This window comes from Ischnura elegans, chromosome 8, assembly GCF_921293095.1.
Source record: "Ischnura elegans chromosome 8, ioIscEleg1.1, whole genome shotgun sequence".
Classification (NCBI taxonomy): domain Eukaryota; kingdom Metazoa; phylum Arthropoda; class Insecta; order Odonata; family Coenagrionidae; genus Ischnura; species Ischnura elegans.
In genome coordinates, this window is record NC_060253.1 from 97,519,862 (window position 1) to 97,539,441 (window position 19,580).

General features: G+C 38.6%; 1 protein-coding gene across 2 annotated transcripts in view; it reads left to right on the forward strand.

The window, feature by feature from the left end:
- The window catches only part of LOC124164141 (calcitonin gene-related peptide type 1 receptor-like), a 365,480-nt gene that overhangs the window by 274,344 nt on the left and 71,556 nt on the right, over window positions 1-19,580 (forward strand). For both annotated transcript variants that reach the window (XM_046541332.1, XM_046541333.1), the window contains exon 4: window positions 2,802-2,853. In XM_046541332.1, coding sequence (XP_046397288.1) covers window positions 2,812-2,853 — 42 coding nt within the window. In that variant the 5' untranslated portion in view covers window positions 2,802-2,811. The remainder of the gene's footprint in view (window positions 1-2,801; window positions 2,854-19,580) is intronic.

The following is a 19,580-nucleotide window of genomic DNA, read 5'->3' on the forward strand; positions in this document are numbered from 1 at the left end:
AATACAAATGTCGTGAGAACGCACATAGGAGGGTTACACACGTAGTATCAACTTCATGAGAACGGGGTATGCTCTTCCACTCCTAGTGACAGGTTCTGCACACGTCCTTCGTGGCGCTGCTTGCCGCAAACACACTGCCTCCCCAAGTTCCTCGCAGTGCCACTGGATGAATTAATGACAAAGTTCTCCGTCCTCGGACGTCCGGCGTAATTAGATCCGACCAGCGCGGAGACTTCGCCTTGACCGTTCTAAGGTAGTCTGCTGCTGGAGTCACCGAATCATCCTCGAGTGATTTCAATTATAGTTCACGAGTTAGTGTGCCTCAATTGTTCCTTCATGGATAATATATTTATTTTGGATGCTGGCCATGCTCTTCCATTTAGTAGCGTAATACTCATTTTACAAACGTTTTTGATCTGTCAACGTGTTCACGAAATATAAATTTCACGAAAAAATTTGAAATCATGGTGAATTAATTTGGTAAAAGACGCTGGTATTATCATTGATTTATATTGAATTACATTCGTTATTAATATCGGTTATTGCATTGATTACTAATAGCATATTTCTGTGAAATATACGATTTTAACCAAAATCACCCCGAGTATGACACTTTCTTTTGTTGAAAATTAAAATTATTCAAACAAAGTTCATGTAACGGGTATTGAGTTTCCATTCAAGGTCCACGACGTGGATTAACCTTAACCTTTAGAGCAGTTATTCTCAACATGTAGAGGCATTCTATTATTCCAGAAGGCATTGAAACTGCTGTACGCATGATGCTCACCTAATTATGTTGCAGTTTTTGTTCAACTTTATTATTACGAGGGCTGTTTTTTTCAACCTCCGATGGGTCATGAACAGAAGACGAAGTGATTGATTAAAAACTAATTCATCGCTAAATATTGAGCACACTCGTGGTGCCCTTTCGACATAATCGCTTCAGCGATTGAGGAATTGGTCGTCCCTGTGGACAAGCTTAAATATCTTAGGTTTTCCCGGCGTATCAGTTGCAGAAAGGTTTCTCGGGTTTTCCACCGATTGATGCTGTCCATGTCTCCCGACGATTCGAGCAGCGACTTGCTGATCATCCTCAGGGGATCATCCAAAGATCCTAATTCCGAACTTCTTCGGAAAATCCCCTGAGGATGATCAGCAAGTCGCTGCTCAAAACGTCGGGAGACATGGACAACATCAACTGTGGAAAACCCGAGAAACATTTCTGCAAGCTTTACTATATACAGGGTGTGTCCTGAAAGTAGTAGGACTGAGTCGAGAACAAAAAATGTATTTCTCATATAGGTACATCGCTTCAAAAATCTTCAAAGTAGCCCCCTTGGGCATCGACACAACGCTGCCAGCGAGTTTTCCACGCAGCATACGCTTCCTGGAAGGCTGACTCCGGGATGTCCTTTACAGCACGCGTCACGGCCTTTTGGAGAGCTTCCACCGACCCGTGGTGACGCCCTTTCAGGGGGGTCTTGAGCTTGGGGAAGAGAAAGAAGTCCGGGGGGACGATATCCGGGCTGTAGGGTGGGATGCCACGCCGTGTTTCGCCAGGTAGTCAACGACAATGAACGCAGTGTGGGCCGGCGCATTGTCATGATGAAGGATCCACGAAGCGGCGATGGCTGGTCGGACGCCGAAGATGCGTTTTCGCAGTCTTTCCAGTACTTGCACGTAAAAAGCTGCATTAACGGTTTGCTCTGGTGGCACAAACTTACTGTGGATGATGCCTTTCGAATCGAAGAAGCACATGAGCATGGATTTTTGCTTCGATTTGGACATGCGAGCTTTTTTGGGTTTCCGCGATGTCGCTGTGTGCCATTCTGCACTTTGCCGCTTCGTTTCTGGGTCGTATTCAAACGTTGAGCGGTTGATCTGCTCATGGTACTATCCCCGTAAGCTGCCTTGATGAGTTCATGGGTCTCCTTGCCGCTTTTCTCGAGTTTAACGCAGAATTTCACTGCGTAACGCTGCTCCACTAAACGTTCCATGACGCACCGTGACGAGGTCACTTGACAGAGGTGTGGAAGAAATACGATTCACACTCCGCAAAAGCTCAGAGCCGACTGCCGCGCGTTTGTAGCGCTTTGTTAGAGTCCCTTCCACCACCTACAACCCAGAAAACTCCCGTCCGACCGTCCGCGTGTGTGGGAAAAAATCAGTCCTACTACTTTCAGGACACACCCTGTACCTTCTTCATCGAATGTTGCCGCAATGACTCCCAATGAATTAAAGCTTTGTCCTGAAGCTCATCGCCCGTTTGAAAACGCTTCCCTCCTAGCCATATGTTCATTTCAGCGTAAAGATGGAAGTCCCCCGGCACTAGGTCGGCATTGCACGGCGGGTGGTCGAAATTATGCCATTGAAATTGCTCAAGAAACAGCTGGGCTGCATCAGCGCTGAGATGACGGGCGCTGTCATGGATCAGAACACTTACATAAGTCAGCATCTCTCTTCTTTTGTTTTGAATGGGAATGAACGCATCGTTTCACACTGTTTCACCTAAACCTAGAACCTAGTGACCGCAATTTCTTAATTTGTGACAACAACAGTCTTCATTTGTATGCATAATCATTAAGAGTCCTTCTCTACCGTTTTTCGGCAAATTCCGTAAATTTTCACGCAAATACTGTGTTTTGGTTAGTCTTATAGTCCGGCTTCTGTAAAAGTATATAAACTGTGCCTATTGAGTGCCTGTACTACTTTTCATGGCATTTTCTCTCAAAGGGAAGACGGTATTGTTCACACAAAAATTAATTCGCCGCATATAACTCGCCATGCATTTATCTTTTCAGGTTCCAAAGAATGCCTCAACAAAGCCAATGTATACTGGCCGTCCTCGCTCTGGTAAGTACACGTTGCCATTACCTATTGCCTTCGATCCCTGTGTCACACAAGGAAAGGAAAGTAATCGACCCCCTTTAGTACATAATATGCATAATTGACCTCATTTCACGAATATAAAGTCAAATACGTATGTAAAGAAGAAAATGTTTACAGACGGCGCCATTCATTATCTATCGCAGAATAGGTGAATGCTCTGATCGCGTGGACTGCATAGAGGAGGCCCAATTTCATGCCATTTAAGGGTGATTTCTGTTGCCACTTCGGTACCATTTTAATCGGCTTTCATAAATGTTCGCGGCGCAGTGATGGGTGCAATGCGATCCTATTGAGGTATGTGTTGGGAAAGCACAAGAAAACGGAGAGCGCTTCAGAAATGCTTAGAGTTCTGAAGTGGGAGAGTTTACAGGAGAGGAGGAAAAGGAGCAGGCTATGTGGCATGTTTAAATTAATGAGTGGGGAAAAAGCATGGAGGGAGTTTGGAAAGGACATAGCAAAACCCAGCTTTGTTGGAAAAAATGATTACAAAGTTCAAGATTTTTTTCAAAATATTTTGTAATATGGCTTTACAAATGCCAGATAAAGCATTAAGGAGTTATGGATTTGATTGATAACATCATCATAAATGTAAATTTCAGTTGACACCTCTAATTATACCTTATTTCCCCGTGAAACTCAATTTGGAAATTTGAAACTCGGATCAATTTGTCCGTCAGCGACGGCAGTGGCGACTTCTGTGAACCCATTATAATTGCGCGGTGAGTGACAATACATTCAAAGGCCGACTTGAGGATCCCTTTTGTAATATACGTGACTCTGTCTTTGAACTCCTGTCATTGGATCAAAATAACGTACAGGCGTTTTAAATGATGCACAAAGATACGTTTTTATAAATTTCCAGCTCCACTGATGTTAGCGATAACTCTCAAAATCGTACCACCATATTACACACTCAAAATTACAACCTCAATTATGTTTTATTTATGGGAATTTTTGACCGATTTTTTGAAATTCTTGGGCAACGCAATCAGCCATTATCAGAACCAAATTTGGTGTCCATAAAGGAATTAAAGATCATCTTGTCGAAAGAGTGATCAAGGTATTAACCCCTCAAGCGTGACTTTAAATGCCCGTGGACGTTCTCTCAGCGTGTGCGACACAGCGTTTGTGTCGTCCGATTGCCATGCCTCAAGCGTGTGCGACGCACCCTATGCGTCTGAATGTTTCATTAGGTATTCCTATCTCTTAAGCTTCCATATATGTACTTTTAGTGAGTATATATGTGAGACACATCTGCCTGCTATCGTTCTGTGCCCCTGTGTGGTCTGTGTTTGCGTTCTCGTATTTTTTAGAATATTTTTTTCTAGCTGATGTCAGGAAAGAAACGCTTCCTCTAGGGTCAGCGTCTGGTGAATGCTAATGAAAGATATCCTTCCACTCAAGCTCTGGTTATGTGCTTTCTTAGCGATTGTGGGTGACGTGTCGGGATGCTGAATGCTTTCGTCTCTGGTTCATTATCATCTGCTTCTCTGCCTCATCGTTTCCTTTCTCTTTCATCGAGGCAATGATAGTGAAGGCATGGTCCGTCCAGGCATTGTCACTCAACGCCTCACGGAGCCTCGAAGACCGGCCAGCATCCCCGCATCTTGGTATCTTATTTACGACGTTTGAGGCTTAGGGTTGGGGTGTTTTCATCCCTACGCTTGCTTTGGTGATTTTTTTATTTTTTTTCGGCCTTGAATCCACTCCATATCTGTGCCCCTCTTTAGTTGACCATGGCTTCTAGCTCGCGTGAGTTGTGCGATGAGCAAGTGCTTGACGCTTTGTAAGAAGAGAGCGCAGGATGCTCAGATACTACTTTGGAAATTTCAATTGGATACTCTCTGGATTCCAGTTCCGAAGAGAGCGATGGACCTTCTCATTTTTCTGTGAATCTTCAAGAAAATAATTGGCAAGAGATCGACAGTGCTGACCCTCCTCAACCTTTTGCGTGTGAATTAGTGGGAAAACAAATATTGCCTGTTTCGTGTATAGATGATCCCTTGGCATATTTTGAGTTATTTTTTGATGATGAAATAATTTCAATTATAGTGACTGAGGCAAACCGCTACGCAGCACAGTTTCTTGCTCGTGAGAAAGAGAAAATTACGAAGCAAAAAAAATCACGCTTCCAAAAGTGGGTCCCCACAACTCTGGGGGAAATAAGGGTGTATTTAGGTTTACTGATGTTGATGGGAATAATTCAGAAACCAAGCCTCAGAATGTATTTTAGCAGAAAGCATTTATTAGAGACTCCATTTTTTCCCAATGTAATAAGTGAGCAAAGATTTTTATTGCTCACCAAATTTCTCCATTTTGTAGATAATACCGATGAGGAATTTGTAAAAAAAGATCCAAAACTGTATAAAAATTTACCAATTACTGAATATTTGAAAAATAAGTTCCAAAAAGTGTATATACCCGGTAAGGAAATCAGTGTAGATGAGTATTTGTTGTTGTGGAAAGGTAGACTGTCGTGGAAACAGTATATTCCCATGAAAGCTTCCCGGTTTGGGATAAAATTGTTTGAACTTTGTGACTCCGCAGGGTATTTATGGAATTTTATTATTTACTGTGGCTCAGGGACAAAATTGGGTTGTGAAATCACAAAGGACACAGATCTTTTTTCAACTACAGTTGTTCTAAGTTTGTGTGAGAAACTATTAGACTCTGGTAGATGTGTTTATATGGACAATTTTTACAGTAGTCCCGATCTTTTCCATAGGTTAGTTCAGAGGACAACAGATGCTGTTGGAACCGTGAAAATCACGCGTAAAGGTATGCCAGTAAACCTCAAAAAGAAACTAAAGAAAGGAGAAGTTGTTAGTGCAAAGTGTGGGGAATTGGTTGCTTTAAGTGGAAGGATAAACGCGATGTTGCATTGCTGACTACAAAGCATTCAGACCAAATGCAACCCGTAAGTCGAAAGGGCGGGCTAGAATGTGTAAACAAACCTATGTGTGTAACAGAATATAGTAAATATATGGGCGGTGTAGATTTAAAAGATCAACTTTTAGAATCGTTCCTGCTGGAAAGAAAAAGGACAAAAGTGTGGTACAAGAAATTATTCAATCACTTAGTTAATACGGCTGTGTTAAACGCGTACATTTTATACCGTAAGGCTGGTAATAACAAAGATCACCTAGCATTCAGAATGAGCTTAGTGAACAAAATAATTGCTAAGTATCACGGACAAAATTTAGAACAGCGCAAAGGACGGCCCACTGATATCGAAACGGAATGTACGCGATTGACCGGGCAGCATTTTGTTCAACAAAACCCGAAAACTGAGACATTTAAGGTTGGAAGATGAAAGTGTGTTGTGTGCACAAAAAACGGAAAGAGAAAAGAGACAAGATATAGATGCAAAAACTGCCCAGGAACACCCTCACTCTGCTTAGAACCCTGTTTTGAGCAGTATCACACACAGGTCAACTATTAGCCATCGGATAAGAGGAGCAGGAAAAAGTTAATGGGTCTGAGAATTGTAAGTACGTATTCATAATTATAAAATTTAAACAATTGTTTATATAATATTTTTTTTTGCATAGTGATAAGATTCAAAAAAATATTTTACTTCATGTCTGCACAAAATCTGAAGTGCCTCTAAATTAAAGCACCCTGGGTGGTTTAAATGCCTTCGATTAAAGCACCGTATAGGGACGGAATAGCGAGGACGCATATGCTGTGTCGCACACGCTTGAGGGGTTAAGCTCCAGAATAAATATAAAGCCAACAAGCGCGAAATACAACCAGTACCTATTTTGTGTGTTAACCAAGAGAAGTCTCATAAATTGCAAATAAGTATGCATTTACATTATTATGGATTGCATAGTATGCATTAGGAACTACCACAGCTTCGGAAAAACAACCTCCGAAAATGCATGTCATGTATGTAGTACAACTACAGTAAAAGAGGATTCTGTATAGTGAGTAATAAATATTCCGTATGATATCTAGGACATACCTTGTAAAAATAAGATAAACGGAAATCCTGAAGTCTACAAGTTATGCAGATTTAAACTGCTATTTATCTCAAGATATTTTCTAGATTTTAGCTGGAAGTATTGGAGATTTTTTCAAAATATTTGATGCTAAAAGGGTCATTACGTCTTTGACTCAGGACCACATTTTAGTCCGTGCCTCATAATCTTAATGAAACATAGGTCGAAATTCAAATACTTACCTATGAAAATTCGTACACTGCTCAAAATGTTGTTTTTACTCCTTCGCACTACATTCAGTAATCCTTTTTGGTCTACAGCCCCTATCAAGCGAAGAAGTTGGATATTTTCCTTACCTCTCACTTTGCTTCTCCCTTTCCGGCTTGCGAAGTCGACTGCTGATCTGTCAATACTCGTTCTCCTACTTTCCCTGTTGCTCTATCGGAAATCCTTCATCGCATTACAGCGCTAATTTGCCTCCTTTGCACTCCCTTCGTCATAATGGGGTTTTCCCCGATATCGGGTTGCTCTGTTTAGACAAGAGTTCACTTTGCAGTCATTCCCACCCTCCACCCGACATTTGGGCCTTGTATATCCGCCCGGGGTGCCAACTCTACTATTAGGAGGAATTGCGCCCAAGGTATTTCGTTCTTCAGCTGCAAGAAACGTTTTCTTACTTGTATGTGTACGGGAAATTTCGTAAAAAAACCTAGGAGAATACTTACGATATACGTTAGACCCTCACTTCTAAGTAGGTACTACTATTTGCTCTCCAAGTCCCTCCTTATATTTATGGTACAAAATCATTCTTTCTTGAATTGGGCTAATCGAAAGTCCTTCCCCCGATCTTTCAGGTCCTGCATTCCATCGCCATGAAAATTTCTCTCAATTATCTTCCATAAATTCCGGTAGTCTAACTTAAAGGAGTGGTATCATCGGATTCATTTGCTACGTAATGAAAAAAAAATTCGAATACATGTATATATTTTACTACTTATGGCCAAATATTAAAAAATGTATTACTTCTCGTTATCTTAAATAAACTACCTCTATAATAACGAGATACGAAATCTATGGATGAAGTAAAAAATTGGCGCATGAATGTTGGTTTTATTTGATTGAGTATTTCGACGAGTTTGTATACATTCCATGTTGTTTGGTTTTTGTGTCCATAAGTAGGTACTATAGTATACTTTATTGATTGTGTTTTTTTTTTAATTCCTCTCGATACAGAACGACTGAGGTCTTCTCGTCTTCGAGTTATTCCGCACACAGTTGAATAGCTACCTGCGGTCTTGCTGCTTAAGTGGAATAGCTTTTTTGCTTCTTCCTTCTCTCTACATGTATGTTTTTTGTATATTTCACATAGCTGGGAGAGTTAACAAAAACTAATTAAGTGGTGCTGATAGAGATATCGGTAAAAAATTAGCTAGCTGAAATAAAAATTCAATTTTCGGAAAAAATTATTGATTACATTAAGATTCTAAAATTTTAACTATGTTGAAAGTGACTTTGCTACCTACTTTTAGGTAATATAAGTCAGACGGTTAATGGAATAGCATTGCTCAACAGCCATATTTTTAACGGCATATTAGGAAGACGGTTTCTGAGAAAATATACAAATCATTCAGTTAAAACCCTCAGTTCTTTCGGCTAATAGTTATCCTAAAATTTATCTATTCGGTATTTGCCACACAAAAACGAATAGAAGGGAATGATTAATGATCATATAATGGATACTCTTCCGATTAAAAGTTGAGTGTGGACGATTTGAAAATATTATACTAAAGTATATAATATAACTAATAAATAAACTATATAAAAATATTACATTATGATAAACTCAATATGGGACCACAATTTCAACGGTTGCTCTTAGTCGTTATTTTATAATTGTTGATTCAAACTAAGACATAACACCACGGTTCCCGCTTCTTTTGCTGTGTTTTCTCGTCATGCTATCTTCATCTAGCACCCTCCTCCTTCGCGGTTGTTTCTGTAACCAAGAGATGGATTCCATTTCCGGAATATCAACGGCAGATGTCCGATTAAACAAAGCGCCTAATGCAATCAAAGCGGTGCGGCTCTAAATGGGGCGCGGCCGTTCTAATTGGTCTCCAATTTCGGCGATCCATTCATTAGCGGTCAGGGAGATCGTTTATTCTCGAATGAGAAGACAGGTGGCGTATCAACACTGGCCCTCCCAGGCGGATTTCACTCGAGTCCCATAAAACCTCGAGAAAACACTCGAATGATTTCATGGACTGTTTGCCGATGTTTAAGAGTCCATAATGCGATAGCAGAAGAGCTTACCATGCCAAGATAATCCCTATAAAGAAGGACACTGAAACCCTAAGGTCAACCTTTTGGCTGATTGGCTCCGACTGATCCTCGCTAAATAACTAAAAATATTTATCCATAGTTGAATAACGAATCATTTTCATTAATTTTCATCTGCCAAAAGGAGGAATTTTTATTTTAATACATAAGATATTGTTGTCCATCTAGATGGTTCAGTGGAATGTACTTTCAGACATGAAAAAATAATACTGGAAATCCAAAGCACCGCATGAAACAAGTAACTTTATACGTAGTCACGCGCACGGATGCAAATTTATATACACCAAAGATGAAATTCACCCGAAAAAAATCATTTGGCTTAGCCGGAATTCGAACCCGGTCTCCTGATTGGCGGGCAGGTATGGCTATAATGGTGAAACTATTGATTTCGTTGGAATACTATAACACGAGTTTTAATTTTCTTAAGAGAAGGATTTTATTTTTCCATTTTTTTGATCAAAGAAACTCTAAATTACCGTTCTATGTAATTTTTCCAAAGAACTAATCGCTGAAGCGGTTCCTAAATTCCTCAATGGTTTCAAAGCATCAGACGATATTTTTTGTAAAATTTACCATGAATTTGAAGTTTCTTTAATATATTAGTTATTAAACGTATAAAAATTTAATATTTGGCTATACATTTTGTATAACTATCTATCAGCAAATATGTCAGTAGGAGAATTAATAAGTTTGTTTTAGATAAATATTTTATGCGTGTTAAAAAATTTTAAATAATTTATTTGGAAGTTAAATTGCCTGTTTTTTTATTTCGGAGAAATTAAAACTTTTGCCAGCTTTAAATTTTCCCAGCGCAGTAAATGTCATATTTATTTTATTTATATGAAAACATATTTTGATAAATAAAGAGGCCATTGAGCGTGATGAAATCACTGTGAACGTTAAATTAAACGTGAACAAGTATCAACTCATGAGCGAATGCGATTGATTTATGATAAGATAATTATTATATTATTCCCTTTCGTAGGTTGGGAAAACAATGGTAAAGCGTGCAGGGATTCATTTGTAATACCTTTTTAATTGAAAATTCGTGATGAAAATCTGATGCCAAAGTGATTCTGAAAGTGACAGTTTCCTGGGTAACCGAAATAGTTCGTTTGATTGCTGCCGCACTTAAAAGAGAGAGGAGGCTATCTATGCATGTTTATAAAGCGGATGCTGTATAACTGTGAACAATACACCTCGTCGCGTCACTATTTCATCGATCATCATGAAAGCTGGCACATCGATGCATTTTTTAAGAGTTGATTTTTTTAACGAGTGGGTGTTTTATTCCATCTATTTTGCAGTAATCAAAGTCCTCTGTATGGCACTCTCAACACTACTTCACAGGGTTCACTCGTCGAATAGGCTTCCATTATTGGCATAGAAATGTGAACCATTTTCGTTTCATGGTCCCATTTGACTCTCATGGGGAAACGGGCCGAAATCATAGCTTTCGGTGCCTTGTACTTGTTGCATTTTGGGTGATTGGGCGGAAAGAAGGCCGTGGAAAAAAGAAATCGTTAAAGTAATCCCCATCTTAACACCTGTTGACACGCTCAAAGAGAAGACATAAAAATCCTACATGGCCATGAAATCCAAGTTCCAAGTTTTCCAATTCTCTGGGTAATATCATTCCCGAGCAACGCCAGGTGGCCTGTTAGCCTGGTATAAATGTCTATCTCTATAATTAATTTTTACGACTGCAGCACCCAAGGAATAATCGTAATCTGATGTATCTTCTCTTAACACTCTTAGCACATAAGATGATGAAGGTGTTCTCGATTACAACTAACGAAAAGGCGATAGTTAGCTAATGTCCACTCTCCTTCAAGCAATGGTCTCGTAATCCCTTGACAATCAGAACGGTCGGACAATAGTGAGCTGGCCATAGAATGTGTGTTTATGTGCGTCGCCTCAGACGAGCTGACTCTCATGGCAGTTACCCTTTCCCTCGGCTTAGTTTTCCAACTTTACTTCCACTGATTCGGTTTCCAAGCGAGCGTGCTGCGGTCCTGGTGGCCATTTGGGGTACTAAAGACGCTCGGAGTTGGCGAGCGAGGCGGAAGACAAGAGAAGGGCGCCGGGCGTTGGGTGGGATTCGTTAGCGGAAGACCATTAACCGCAGCTCGGAGCGTTAATTCCGAAAGGGTCGTTATAAAGTTTTCGTTTGTCAAATTGGTGCGATAAAGCGTGAGGAAAGGGAGAAGGAGTGGAGTTATTATAATGCAAATTCGTGGCTGTCCCTCTCTTTTGATTGAAAGCACTGCGGAAGTTTATGGATACCTTCCGGCTTTTCTCTTCCAAACTCATCAGGATGAAAGCTGGATTTGCAATGATCCTCTGACATCAGCGTTTGCGTCACAGGAAATGCTCGACTCCAAATTAACTCTATCAGATGCAAAGTAACATGACATGCTTACTTGTATATTTCATGAGTTACCGTAATCACGGCAAACTTGAGTTCGAATATCATTCATAAATTTTTAGTGTACCCTCCTTTTTAATCTGTAACCTTCAATAGTTTAAATTACTGCCAACTTCTGTCATAAACTCCAAATTCATATTTTTTATTTATTGAAATGTATTTATTTTAATTTATACCGTTTCCGAAATATTGATTAAATAAATATTTTATGAAGAAACAGAACCGCACTTTTGGCTTTAAGTAACTTCAGTCCACTGGAGATTTTCCTGTTCTACCCTATTCACAGCCAGTCAACGCCTAGAAAACGACTTTATTTCAAGAAAACATTCAAAATCTCATAGAAATATTGAGAATGTTTCTGAAAATATTTCTTAGGCAAAATTTTTCAAGTTTTAGTTTACAACGACTCAAAATTTTAAGTAGGATAGAAAATCTTGAACGGTTTCTCATAGAAACCTTTCAATTAACGCTGGCACACTCAGGTGCAGTCGTCCCGCTTTCCACGAACAACTCATCGCTCGCACAGTCACTGTCACATCTCCCTTCATGGTGACTCCTAGTGACCCAGAATCTTGTACTAGATCTTTAGCAATTGAAATGGTTTACAAAACAAACGACAAAATATTCATTTTTCCGTCTTATCTCGTTCCGCGCGTACCCACTACCATCACGGGTCCTGTATTAAACAAACATTCCCCTCCAATTACACACCGCGATCCTACATTCTCTCCCAAATATCTAACCATCTAACCAGGAAACTGCTGAATAAAATACATTTTGATTGACCAGTTTCTTTGAACGACTTGCTAATACCTTGAACAATATGGTATGAAACACTTAAAAGAGCCATCGGTACCGTTTTCCTTGTAGCAATAATATTTTTATGCAGATTTTTTCGCGGTAATAATAAAATATAATATAAGCAGCCCAAATAACAATAATTGGGAAAAACCTCGTAGTATTCCTGTAAGGGCATACTCCTAAACAGGCATACTATTGTCAGATAGATGACTATCGAAATTCGGATGTTCAGGCCTGTACGTCTCGGAAGCTACACTAAGAATGGAAGTCATTCGAATATCGCCCGATCCCTCTTTAACCCTCATATGGATTTGCTGCGCCTTAGCGGCGCTCGTGGTTTTATAAGTGGTGTAAATTTTTTCCATTCCAATGAATCATTTTGAAATTTTCAGTAGTCTATTTTTTCTGCTTTCTTCGTCTACATATAAAATTTTGTTGGCGTATTATTGATAGTTTACATTTTATTGGCCTCTAATGGAAAAAGTTACGTCGTTGGATTTTCGGCGCCGCTGCGGCGCTCGGTATTTCCTCGTCGCTACGTCGTTGACTGCACTCTCAATGTTAATGTCAAAGCATTTATGTTTCGTATGAAATGCTATAATATATTTATAATCATATTATTTATATTTCTAAAAATTATAAACAAAATGAAATTGTTAAACAAAAGGAAAATATACCATACCAATTTTGCCTTCTATTTTAGCTAAGAATCAAAATATTTGCCTCGTTATGATATTCATTGACAAAATTTCATCTTTTTACAAGAATTATTCATAAAAACTCATGGTTAGTCAAATTTATTTTTTCATGGGCCTCCGACTTAGTGTTGCTTGGGCCGAGAATTTCCTCATCGCTACGTCAGGGTCTGCACTCTCAACGCTAATGTCAAAGCAATTATGCTTCATATGAAATGGTATAATTTATAAATAATCCTATTATTTAATTTTTTAACTTATAAACCAAGTGAAATTGTTTAACAAAAGGAAAATATTACAATACCAACTGTGCTTTCTCTTTTATCTAAGAATCATTATGCTTGCTTCGTTATAATTTTCATTGACAAAACTTCATCTTTTCGCAAGAATTATTCATAGAAACTCATGGCTAGCCAGGTTTTCCTTGTTTTTTCCGTGGCTTCCGACTTAGTTTTGCTTGGGCACCTTCTCCGCTCCGCGTCCACGTATCTGCCGTGGTGATAGTCACCTTTGGGTAAATCCTAGGGTGACTCTGTTTAGAATTACTCCAAGCAGCAATTCGAAGAAAAATTTAACACAATGCATTATCCGAATTCGTAGAATAATGCTTCCTCACCGTTGTGTGAATATTTCTCGCTGAATGAGTAACTGTAACTTGCGATAAGATTCAGAAGTTTCACCGACTACCGTGAAGAAAACATCGCACAGTTATTGTTATATGTCTTGTACCTTTCATTCGAAAAAAATCCCTTTGCGGCTACGATAGTCTATACAAAATTTCTGGCGTTTATATAGTTACTGATGACGTGACAATTTACCATTTGGGGTGAAATCAAGATAACTGCCCAACTAATTGTGCGATAGAAAATTATTTCTCTTTCCTGATGATGAGTTTACTTTACATGGTAAAAATCGTTTCATTATGAATTGGTGAAAAGACAATTTACCGTGAGGTGAAAATTTGTGAACATATTTCTCGTTTCTTTGTGTACTGAAAAGCACAGATGTTTTATGCATTGGTGGTGTTACTAACGTAAAGGGGTGAGGAGAAGAAAGGAGAAGGAATGCCAGGAGGTTGTTTTGAGGTGAAGGGGTGGTCGTGTGTCGACTGCCAAGGATCGGGGAATACCCAGATCGTTAGGACAGGTAGGAGTAGAAAATCCTTATCGCGAAAAAGGTTGGGAGTGCAAGGAGGCATTTAGATACAAAAGGCTGTTTTTTCATCATTCTTCCAACGCTGCATGAAGGACAGGGAACAAAAGCCTTGTCAAAACGCCCCACGGTGGCCCTCCCTTCATTCCAAGAAGGTCCAGCTTGGTGGGTCATTAGGGTGGAGAGAAGTTCAATCAAGTTTTGTGGTAGGGGGGAAGAAGGTGGTTAATGACAAATAAGGGAGCTTAGTGGGAAGGTATGGACAGTCTCAATGTTTGGGTCAGTGAAACGCTAAGAAAGGAAACCTAAAGAAAATGTGAGGGAAGTCCTTCCAAAGTGAGGGTATTTTTGTCACCCCAGAGCATTCTTTCATCAGTTTCTCACGCAGAGCTGGACGAAAGAAAAAAGGCAGCTGCTCCTTCTCCCCTACCACCAATAACACATACTTCTAAGAATTTTTCTTTGGATTTCCCACCAATCCAGGAGTAAAGCCTAATCTGATGCACTCCCACGCTAAACATTTACCCGTCCATATGTAAGGAAACCTTTCCCTTGGGCTAAACGTCCCCAGTGGTGGAATAGGGCTCCGTGGTAAGAAAAGAGTACCGACTCTTCTAGCTCCAACTCCAAAGCAGCGTTGGGTTCTTTGACTTGCCGCTTATTATCCCATATTATTTATATTTCAAAACCCATAAGACTTGATTTTTTTAATTGCAGGACATAAACTCCTAGAATATTCGTAAGATTTGTCTTGATCGCCAGAATCTTGTAAAAATCACGAAAGTAACACTCGTCTCTTCTCACTTGACCTACAGCTGTTCCATTATTAACGTTTAATAACTTATCCTTCTGTATACACTGCAAAGATATAACATATGGGTGGACACAGTGAAGCAAAATTATGTCATATGGGCATTAACGAATTTTATTCGGTCATCATTTTTAGCATTTAGATATATAAATTCTAAACAATATAAACATTAAAAAGCGGAGTTTGTAGAGCTCTGCATATCAGAAAAATATTTCAAACAACAATTACACACGAGATTAAAACTTTCACTCGAAAATAACAAACAAAGGGAACTGAAATGAAGAGCATTACGGCAAGAAATGGAAAAGAATGCAGCGTTCAAGATTTTTTGTTATAACTTAAACAATAAGGGTTTAAATCTAGCAAAATACGGTAAGGAATACAGATAATAGATGTATTTACCATTATCAAACAGAAAATATGTGAATTCAGGCTAACTTTGAAAGATAATAGCAAAAAATGACGCGGCGCCGCAGCGGCGCCGTAAATCCAACGACGTAACTAATTTTGTAAATCCATATGAGGGTTAAAGGAAGACCGTCGTGGATTGTGAAGGGAGTCGTCGGTACGGAAATCTCGTCTCGCAGTCCACTGACGAGGAAAAGTCATCGCTGCTGCGAAGGAAGAGGAAACGGGGATGTTGGCTCCAATGTTCCGCTTCTATTGGCTGTCTCGTTACGGGCTTATTGTTGGCTAGGGCGAATGGAGTGCCCGACTTTGGAATTATTTTAAGATATTGAGAATAATGTAACTGTTAGCTAGGGATTGATTTGATAAGCAATTTAAATATTTATAATTTTTTGTGACAGTGATTTCTATTTTGTTATTATTGTGCACTGATTTTTATGTTTTAGTAGTAATGAACACTTTTCTGTACATAACTTGCCTTGGTACTTAGATATTTTTGTTTGTCTGCGCAGCCATAGCATTTGTTGAAAGTGAAAGTTAAGATTTTTTGAATATTGGGAACAAATTTCACAGTAATGAGGTTATCATTCGATGTGAAACGCATTTGAAAAACTTAATCCGCCTTATTTACAGAATCTTAAATTTTTAAACGGAAACAGTTCATAGTTGCCTCGAGTGACAATATTATAAGCATACACAGTCTGAGCTATAAAATCTGGTATTTTCCAGTCGTGCACAATTCGTAACCCAATATTATTAAACAAAAAAAATTTCGCAAATGATAAGGTCAATAAACCTCTCATTCCTTGTAGGATATTTACTTTAAGGTTAAAAAAATATGGTTCAGAGAATGTGGATCATTCAATCCTATCTTTTCAATTGATATTTTTTCCTGCTCTTTCAGCTATCTGTTCTCTTCTTGAGTAACTAACGTAGTTTGACTTCAATTACAGCATTTATTTGCTAATAACTTAAAATTCACCCTTTTTGGTTACATGCCTATACGTTTTTATTTTATAGACTCTTTTTGGTATAGTTAAAAATATTCATACCAGCATTTTGTCCGAATTAAAAATATATTCTAGATGTTGATTTATATTTTTCCAAGCTGAGACAAGTATCTCTTTAATAGCCTGTATAAAAATTCAGATATTCAAATTCAATTTTGATTATTTTGCAAAATTATTTTCGGTTCCTACACCAAACACATTAAAACTCGAATCGAATTACAGTTTCATGCCTTAGTGTTCATACTCTTCCTCTCTTTCGTCAACATAATGGAAAAAAATGACTTGGAAATACTTGAGCGTCGAGTAAATTTCTTCATTTCATCTGTCCAACACCGCGCTCCACACCCCTTAATTTAATGGAAAAGTTCCCAGTTGCCTTGCATTGCAACATCAAACCTTACACAGTATGAGCTGTAAAATTTGGTATTTCCCAGACCGGACAAAATTATTGAAGCATAATGTCTTGAATTTAGGTATCTCGCGAGCTTTAAATACCTTGAATGTTTATTAGTGCATAGTTTTCAGGATCTCGCTCTGAACTAAAATCTGCCGTTTCATTGACGCCACTAGCCACCGTAGAAATATTTATGACCTTTCATTAATTTACGCTGACTTTGATGGTGGACACCGATCGTCTGATATAACTCTCATGCCTTTCCCTTAGGAATCGCTCCCGCAAAGATTGTAGTAATTATAACGACCTAAATTCTATTTTTCTCTCATCCGGAGGTCACTATTTTATCAAAAGTCCCATCTTTTGCAACACGATTTCGTCTGCCTACCCTTTCCTGGATCTATCTAAGCCCTTCTGAGCATTCAGTTTCGGAAAGCCTTTTGAACCAAAATCTCAATTTTTAAAATACTTTTTTCGTAATATACATTTGTTAACGCTGCAGATTTTAAGCTTAACATTGAAATATAAATGTGTAAATCGGCTGTTTGTGAATAATTAAATAATTAAAATAAATTATAAGTCTGAGCATGAATGCCTTTAAGAGCTGCTAGTGGTCGCATTCCATTGCGTAGTCATTTTTAGAATCGGAGTATTGATGTTTCTCTCTTCTGGAAATATTTCTTAGGAAGGAGAAAGTTAAAAGAAGCATAATCTCTGGAATTCTCTCCCACTCAGGTCTAAAATGGATATAAAGGAGATAACCCTCGAGTGAGACAATACATTATATAATCAGCTCCGCAGGGGTGGTAGGACTTTGTGTAGCCAATGAAGCGGATGAGGCAATAGAGCGTGAATGTTCAAAAATTCTCTTCGGAATGGAAATTGCAGAGAAAGGGTCTCAAAAGAGCCAGGAGACGACAGCGGCTTGGTTCTTCCTTTTGACGAAAGATGTCGCCTCATTTGCTGCCCGTTCACTTGACACCATTACCACGAGGAATCCAGCCGTGCGTTCGTTATTCAAGGAGCGGTTCTCCAGCAGGAGCGAAGTTAAAGGAAAGGGGGCGAATAATGACCCCAAGACAGTACGATCCGAAACAAAAACTTTTTGCAGGTGTCGTTAAAAATAAGTGTTGTCATCATAGATGAATTCGATTGAGGTCAAACAGCAAAATTGGAGTACATAAAACGCGGATCATGGTATTATTTTATTTATAATTAATTAATACGGGTATGAAATGAAATAACGACTAATTGACATCATTAGGACACCTTTTTCGTTCAAAAATTTAAAATTGACTTAAACTAGACGATTAATTAGCTAATAACTCAATTACTAGTACTTTGATGGGCCTACATTTTATTTTTACCGTGTGTATTATAATATAACGAAAATTTCTTACGTTTTTGTTCAAAATAATACGTGAATTCTATCAGTACTCAACATATCTCATGTGCTTTGGCAAGTATTGCCATAGAAGCACTTGTGGAATGGGTATTTTCAAAAGTAATTTCCTTGAATTGCAGCACCAGTTGTTTATTTTTATGGCCTTTAATTTAACAATGCACGGTTAAAAAAGGATATTTTGCAGGTTTATTGACATTAACAAATACTTCTCTTATCGGACCTACCGTCATAAAGAGGCCAATATGACTATCACGCAGAGCAGCGTTCCTCTCCGACGAATCTCTCGACAAGTGGCACGCTATGCGGGGCAATAGCAGCCACCGACCAAACTGAGGGCCTCATTTCATCATAGAGATTGCTTCAGTCCCTCTACCCCAGGACACCATTTTGATGAACCCTAGTCAGATTAGTACTTGATTTGTATGGAGCTCACGTTCTCTCCAAAGACCTCAATCTAGGGACAAGGAGTTGGTCCTAGCACGGAGACTGAGAAAGAGATTATTTTCTCTTAAAGGTCGTTGGGAACTTGCTGATATGCGTACCTATCCAACCCTGCTATACGTTGAAAAATTCTGTCAACCGAGTTTGAAGAGGCCTCAAAGACCGCTCGATCAATTTTTAAAACAAACTGGGAACACAATTTAAATATATTTCATTTTTGCATTGATAAATGGCGTTCAAGCTATTTGATGTTGGCAACCTTTTCATTGTTCAGTCATAAACGGAGTTTTAGTGGATTTTTTAAATGAATTTTTGATATCTCGATCCATGTTGTTGCTGCACAACCAAAGACGCGATGAATCCGTAAGGAAATAAGAGAAATGCGCAGAATTTCGTTTTTAAGCGCATGATGAAATATTTATCGGTATAAAAATAGTTATTATACCATAAGTGAACGCAAAAATTAAAGATTTAATAAGATGTAATTTGTTCAAAAGTTTACGCTGTGCCTTCGAGGTATTGATCTTCAAACTCGAGTTACTTAATGAACTGAATAGTTGAGGCATTAAATTTGTAGAAATTCATTATGAGGTTAGGAAAATAAGAACTTTGCTTTTCTACAAAGATACTTATATTATTTTTTTTCTTTCCTTTTCTTGACCTTGTTTAATATATAATATAGTATTTCTTGGAGTTTAGGTCATTTATAAAGTAAGTTTCAGCCAACGTTTCGATTTATTTTTTAAATCATCTTCAGGGCTATGGAAGAAAAAGTGTGAACAATATAAAATCTAGGTTACCATTAATTTTGATGTCAAAATTTTTTGTATGTTCCATTCTGTTCTTATATATATGTGTTTAT